Below are 6,415 nucleotides of genomic sequence, written 5' to 3' on the forward strand. Positions count from 1 at the left end.
GGAGACTGGGTGAGGAGGAGACACACACACACACACACACACACACACACACACACACACACACACACACACAGCAGGAGGAGCAGCGGAGACTGGGTGAGGAGGAGACACCACACACACACACACACACACACACACACACACACACACACACACACAGCAGGAGGAGCAGCGGAGACTGGGTGAGGAGGAGACACACACACACACACACACACACACACACACACACACACACACAGTGCTGCTGCTATAATGAGTGTTGTTTGATCAGCCGAGGAGCAGCGCAGGCTTTGGGAAGAGGAGGAGGAGGTGAGGAAGATGAAGCAGCTGTTGGAGGATCTGGAGAAGAACGTGACTCTGAACCCAGTGACTCTCACGGCACAGGACACTACGGTACAGGAACACTTCTGTCCAATCACACGCTCTCTCTGTGCCTGTCCGTCTTTACACACACTGGCCTCAGAAATGTGAGGTGGAGCTGCTCGATTAATCATTAAAAGATGCCGATCTCGGTTCAAACCCCCACATGATCTTATTCCTAAATGACAACGCTTTATCTGTCTATTAAACCTTAGACAAGTGTGAACATCCAGATCTGACCCAGAGAGAGCAGTCGTCATGTATAGATATGACACCGCTTCACTAACAGTCTTTTCAACATCACAGTCTCATTATTTCTGTCAGATTATCACAGAACTACTGGATAAAAGTTTATAGTTCAGATATAAACACTGATGTCTACTGTAGTGATCAGATTAGAGGTCGATTATATGAAGGTGAAAGAGCAGCAAAACTCGAGAGCTCGTTGATGTGAATCTGAGAACTTGTACAATAAATATTCGCACTTGTCCGTGAGCATCTACACTCTCAGCTCCAGTGTGGAGACCTGTCAATCATCTGAAGCTGAATGTTGAGATTTGCCCTCGCAGACGATAGTCCCAAACCTGTGTCCTGAATCTGAAGTCCCAAACCTGTGTCCTGAATCTGAAGTCCCAAACCTGTGTCCTGAATCTGAAGTCCCAAACCTGTGTCCTGAATCTGAAGTCCCAAACCTGTGTCCTGAATCTGAAGTCCCAAACCTGTGTCCTGAATCTGAAGTCCCAAACCTGTGTCCTGAATCTGAAGTCCCAAACCTGTGTCCTGAATCTGAAGTCCCAAACCTGTGTCCTGAATCTGAAGTCCCAAACCTGTGTCCTGAATCTGAAGTCCCAAACCTGTGTCCTGAATCTGAAGTCCCAAACCTGTGTCCTGAATCTGAAGTCCCAAACCTGTGTCCTGAATCTGAAGTCCCAAACCTGTGTCCTGAATCTGAAGTCCCAAACCTGTGTCCTGAATCTGAAGTCCCAAACCTGTGTCCTGAATCTGAAGTCCCAAACCTGTGTCCTGAATCTGAAGTCCCAAACCTGTGTCCTGAATCTGAAGTCCCAAACCTGTGTCCTGAATCTGAAGTCCCAAACCTGTGTCCTGAATCTGAAGTCCCAAACCTGTGTCCTGAATCTGAAGTCCCAAACCTGTGTCCTGAATCTGAAGTCCCAAACCTGTGTCCTGAATCTGAAGTCCCAAACCTGTGTCCTGAATCTGAAGTCCCAAACCTGTGTCCTGAATCTGAAGTCCCAAACCTGTGTCCTGAATCTGAAGTCCCAAACCTGTGTCCTGAATCTGAAGTCCCAAACCTGTGTCCTGAATCTGAAGTCCCAAACCTGTGTCCTGAATCTGAAGTCCCAAACCTGTGTCCTGAATCTGAAGTCCCAAACCTGTGTCCTGAATCTGAAGTCCCAAACCTGTGTCCTGAATCTGAAGTCCCAAACCTGTGTCCTGAATCTGAAGTCCCAAACCTGTGTCCTGAATCTGAAGTCCCAAACCTGTGTCCTGAATCTGAAGTCCCAAACCTGTGTCCTGAATCTGAAGTCCCAAACCTGTGTCCTGAATCTGAAGTCCCAAACCTGTGTCCTGAATCTGAAGTCCCAAACCTGTGTCCTGAATCTGAAGTCCCAAACCTGTGTCCTGAATCTGAAGTCCCAAACCTGTGTCCTGAATCTGAAGTCCCAAACCTGTGTCCTGAATCTGAAGTCCCAAACCTGTGTCCTGAATCTGAAGTCCCAAACCTGTGTCCTGAATCTGAAGTCCCAAACCTGTGTCCTGAATCTGAAGTCCCAAACCTGTGTCCTGAATCTGAAGTCCCAAACCTGTGTCCTGAATCTGAAGTCCCAAACCTGTGTCCTGAATCTGAAGTCCCAAACCTGTGTCCTGAATCTGAAGTCCCAAACCTGTGTCCTGAATCTGAAGTCCCAAACCTGTGTCCTGAATCTGAAGTCCCAAACCTGTGTCCTGAATCTGAAGTCCCAAACCTGTGTCCTGAATCTGAAGTCCCAAACCTGTGTCCTGAATCTGAAGTCCCAAACCTGTGTCCTGAATCTGAAGTCCCAAACCTGTGTCCTGAATCTGAAGTCCCAAACCTGTGTCCTGAATCTGAAGTCCCAAACCTGTGTCCTGAATCTGAAGTCCCAAACCTGTGTCCTGAATCTGAAGTCCCAAACCTGTGTCCTGAATCTGAAGTCCCAAACCTGTGTCCTGAATCTGAAGTCCCAAACCTGTGTCCTGAATCTGAAGTCCCAAACCTGTGTCCTGAATCTGAAGTCCCAAACCTGTGTCCTGAATCTGAAGTCCCAAACCTGTGTCCTGAATCTGAAGTCCCAAACCTGTGTCCTGAATCTGAAGTCCCAAACCTGTGTCCTGAATCTGAAGTCCCAAACCTGTGTCCTGAATCTGAAGTCCCAAACCTGTGTCCTGAATCTGAAGTCCCAAACCTGTGTCCTGAATCTGAAGTCCCAAACCTGTGTCCTGAATCTGAAGTCCCAAACCTGTGTCCTGAATCTGAAGTCCCAAACCTGTGTCCTGAATCTGAAGTCCCAAACCTGTGTCCTGAATCTGAAGTCCCAAACCTGTGTCCTGAATCTGAAGTCCCAAACCTGTGTCCTGAATCTGAAGTCCCAAACCTGTGTCCTGAATCTGAAGTCCCAAACCTGTGTCCTGAATCTGAAGTCCCAAACCTGTGTCCTGAATCTGAAGTCCCAAACCTGTGTCCTGAATCTGAAGTCCCAAACCTGTGTCCTGAATCTGAAGTCCCAAACCTGTGTCCTGAATCTGAAGTCCCAAACCTGTGTCCTGAATCTGAAGTCCCAAACCTGTGTCCTGAATCTGAAGTCCCAAACCTGTGTCCTGAATCTGAAGTCCCAAACCTGTGTCCTGAATCTGAAGTCCCAAACCTGTGTCCTGAATCTGAAGTCCCAAACCTGTGTCCTGAATCTGAAGTCCCAAACCTGTGTCCTGAATCTGAAGTCCCAAACCTGTGTCCTGAATCTGAAGTCCCAAACCTGTGTCCTGAATCTGAAGTCCCAAACCTGTGTCCTGAATCTGAAGTCCCAAACCTGTGTCCTGAATCTGAAGTCCCAAACCTGTGTCCTGAATCTGAAGTCCCAAACCTGTGTCCTGAATCTGAAGTCCCAAACCTGTGTCCTGAATCTGAAGTCCCAAACCTGTGTCCTGAATCTGAAGTCCCAAACCTGTGTCCTGAATCTGAAGTCCCAAACCTGTGTCCTGAAGCTGAAGTCCCAAACCTGTGTCCTGAAGCTGAAGTCCCAAACCTGTGTCCTGAAGCTGAAGTCGCAGACGAGTAGACACAAACTTGTAATATATATTTGCATTTAATCTTACATTCACACTCACAGTACAGCCTCAATCAGGCTCTCGCAACTTCTCAAACCTGAAACGCTAGCATGGCTTAATGCATTAGACTGATATTAAAATAAATAAACGATATCTTGCTCATTAAACAGCATACTAATGCACACTACAGAAGATGAGCACAGAATATGACGAAAGCAAGTTTGTGTTCAGTGCAAATAAACCTGCCTGTGTTTCAATAATAATGTATAAAGAATTGTGTTTTTATTTATTTTTATAACTGTTGGTCCATTAATCCTCATTAATAATATGGGAGGAAAATACTTAACGTACAATTAAATGCGTTGTGTTCATATTCTGTGCTCATCTGCATTATTGGTGTGGTGTTTACTGAGTTTGATCATATCACTTATTTCTTTTAATATCAGTCTAATGCATTAAGCCATACTAGCGTTTCAGGTTTCGTGACATCATCGCGTACAATAGAAGTCCCATTTCACTGGCTAGTATGGAGCTTATAATATGACAAAATGATTTGAATTTGAATTGTGTAAATTTGAATTATTTGCAAGTGTAATCTAACTAAATTGAATTTTAGGTGGTAGTTTAAATAGTTCTGAATTTGTTTTTTTTAAACGAATATTGAACGTTTGAAATTTAACAAATTGAAATGTTTTTATGGCTGAATTTTATAGACATGTATTTTCAAACAGCTAGTTTTTTTGTTCTGAATTCGTATAGTGCAAATATTCAGTTTAAAAAAATACAGATTCAAGTTTTCAAGATGAAGAAATTCGGAACTTCAAATTCAGTTTTCTAAAATTCAAGTTAAAAAATTCAAGTTCAAAAATTCAGATCTTACAGAAAGTAGGTCACAGGTCATTAGGGTTGGGTACCGAAACCCGGTTCCAATAGAGAACCGGTTCCGACGTAAACGGTAGTATCGAGACCGAATAAGAACGCAACTTTCGGTGCCTGATTTCGGTGCCTGACTTTTTTCACCGCCCCCTATAAAACATCTCGCGGCACGAATGATCCAATAACAAAACATCTCCAGTTAACCAGCAGAGCATTCATTTAGTTCGTTTGTTAAATAAGAGACGATTTAGCGCTGAACTGTGTTTTTTTAAATGATCAAAGTGCTCGTTGCCGGTGCGATCAGTGGCGCGGATTCTTGTGGCTCGCGCACACCGCACTTTCTTCACGCGCGCTTCAATACGTTGGACGCGGACGCGCTTCAATACGTTGCAGAGATCGATCTATTTATGAGGCGTCGTCTATATGAGTATGTGCGCGGAGAGTTTGTGTGTGCGTGCTCGCGTCTCAGATGAGTATGTGCGCGAGTGTGTGTGTGTGTGTGTGTGTGTGTGTGTGTGCGCTCGCGTCTCAGATGAGTATGTGCGTGAGTTTGTGTGTGTGTGTGTGTGTGTGTGTGTGTGTGCTCGCGTCTCAGATGAGTATGTGCGCGGAGAGTTCTGGTGAAATCAAAAAATATAGCCTAATGCACACAAAGTGTCCCTGCTTGATATACAACCACTGATGAGCATAATCGGTTTAAAAAAACAACAACAACAAACAAAAAACTACGAATGCGGATTAGAACCCAAAACCTCTGACACTCTTGACTAAAGTTCAAGTTCAGCTGCAGTGTTCCTCTTCGGGTAAGTCTAGTATTTTAATGCCAACTGCAAATCTTGCATATCAAGTATGAAGTATATCAAGTATATTGATATGAGGCGATACTATGTGTGTTAAATATTTCTGCTCAGTGTCAGATATTTCTCTGTTTTGTAAAAGTCTATAATATATAATACGTTATATAATATATATAAATAATATGAGAAGAAAAAATTGATCTTAACTTAAGTGTTTTCGGCTACATCAGTAGCCTTTTAAACGGCAAAACATTTTATTTAATCAGAAATCAGAAAATCTTTTTCAGAAAACACACACAGGTATAATTTTTTTGATAAAGTGTGTGCGGTTTCGTTTTCTTAAGTACCGGTTTAAGAACCGTTTAAGCACCGGAACCGTTTGAAAAATACCGAGTAGGTACTGGTATCGGATAAAACCCAACCGATACCCAACCCTACAGGTCATCCACAGGGAAGAGTAAAGGATCTCAGATAAGTCGAACAGAGCATTTTGGCTGCACTGCAGTAGTTTTCTGCCAAACGCGGTGGTGGTTCAAGAGAATCCGTGTATCTTTCGTTCAGTCGTTTTTTTATTTAATATTAAGAGTAGAAAAATGAGAAAACAGCTTGAGTATTAGATTGCTTCTAATATTCTAGTAATAATAGTCCGCTGCAGCAGTTGCACGGAGCTTACAAAACGCGTGTATTGCAACTATAGGCTACATTTAATTTTCTCATCAAACAACTAGACTAACGAATGGCTCGGCACAACAGAAGAGCTTAGACAGGGCTTTCTCTCTGTGTAGACCAGCAGTTGGTCTGAATTTGCTATAACCTATAGCCTATTTTCTCGACTGTATAGGCTAAGTCACGTTTTATCATGAAACACGCTGTGATTAATTCCAAAGTGACTCAGGCATATATAATGCATTTAACGTTAAATAATCTAAATGTTGACTTTCAAAAGTAGGCGCGCCAAGAAGGCTATTCTCTGTATTTTGGTTCATTTTTGGTGAGCGCCAGAAAGATCTAAAGAGACCGAGACGCGCTAAAGCAGCGCATCATGTTGTTTTATTTATTTTTCAATGACATGATAT

The 6,415-nt window shown here is 43.5% G+C and overlaps 2 protein-coding genes across 2 annotated transcripts in view; one reads left to right on the forward strand and one right to left on the reverse strand.

The window, feature by feature from the left end:
* LOC309482544 (uncharacterized protein) overlaps positions 1–6,415 on the reverse strand; it is a 332,446-nt gene that overhangs the window by 14,089 nt on the left and 311,942 nt on the right. The gene's annotated exons all lie outside the window — the stretch shown is intronic.
* bub1 (BUB1 mitotic checkpoint serine/threonine kinase) overlaps positions 1–6,415 on the forward strand; it is a 37,203-nt gene that overhangs the window by 8,494 nt on the left and 22,294 nt on the right. Inside the window, 3 exon segments of the mRNA XM_082148547.1 lie at positions 272–467; positions 576–579; positions 991–3,673. Of these exon segments, the coding sequence (XP_082004673.1) occupies positions 272–467; positions 576–579; positions 991–3,673 (2,883 nt within the window).

This window comes from Leuciscus leuciscus, assembly GCF_965113295.1.
Source record: "Leuciscus leuciscus genome assembly, chromosome: 19".
Taxonomy (NCBI): Eukaryota; Metazoa; Chordata; class Actinopteri; order Cypriniformes; family Leuciscidae; genus Leuciscus; species Leuciscus leuciscus.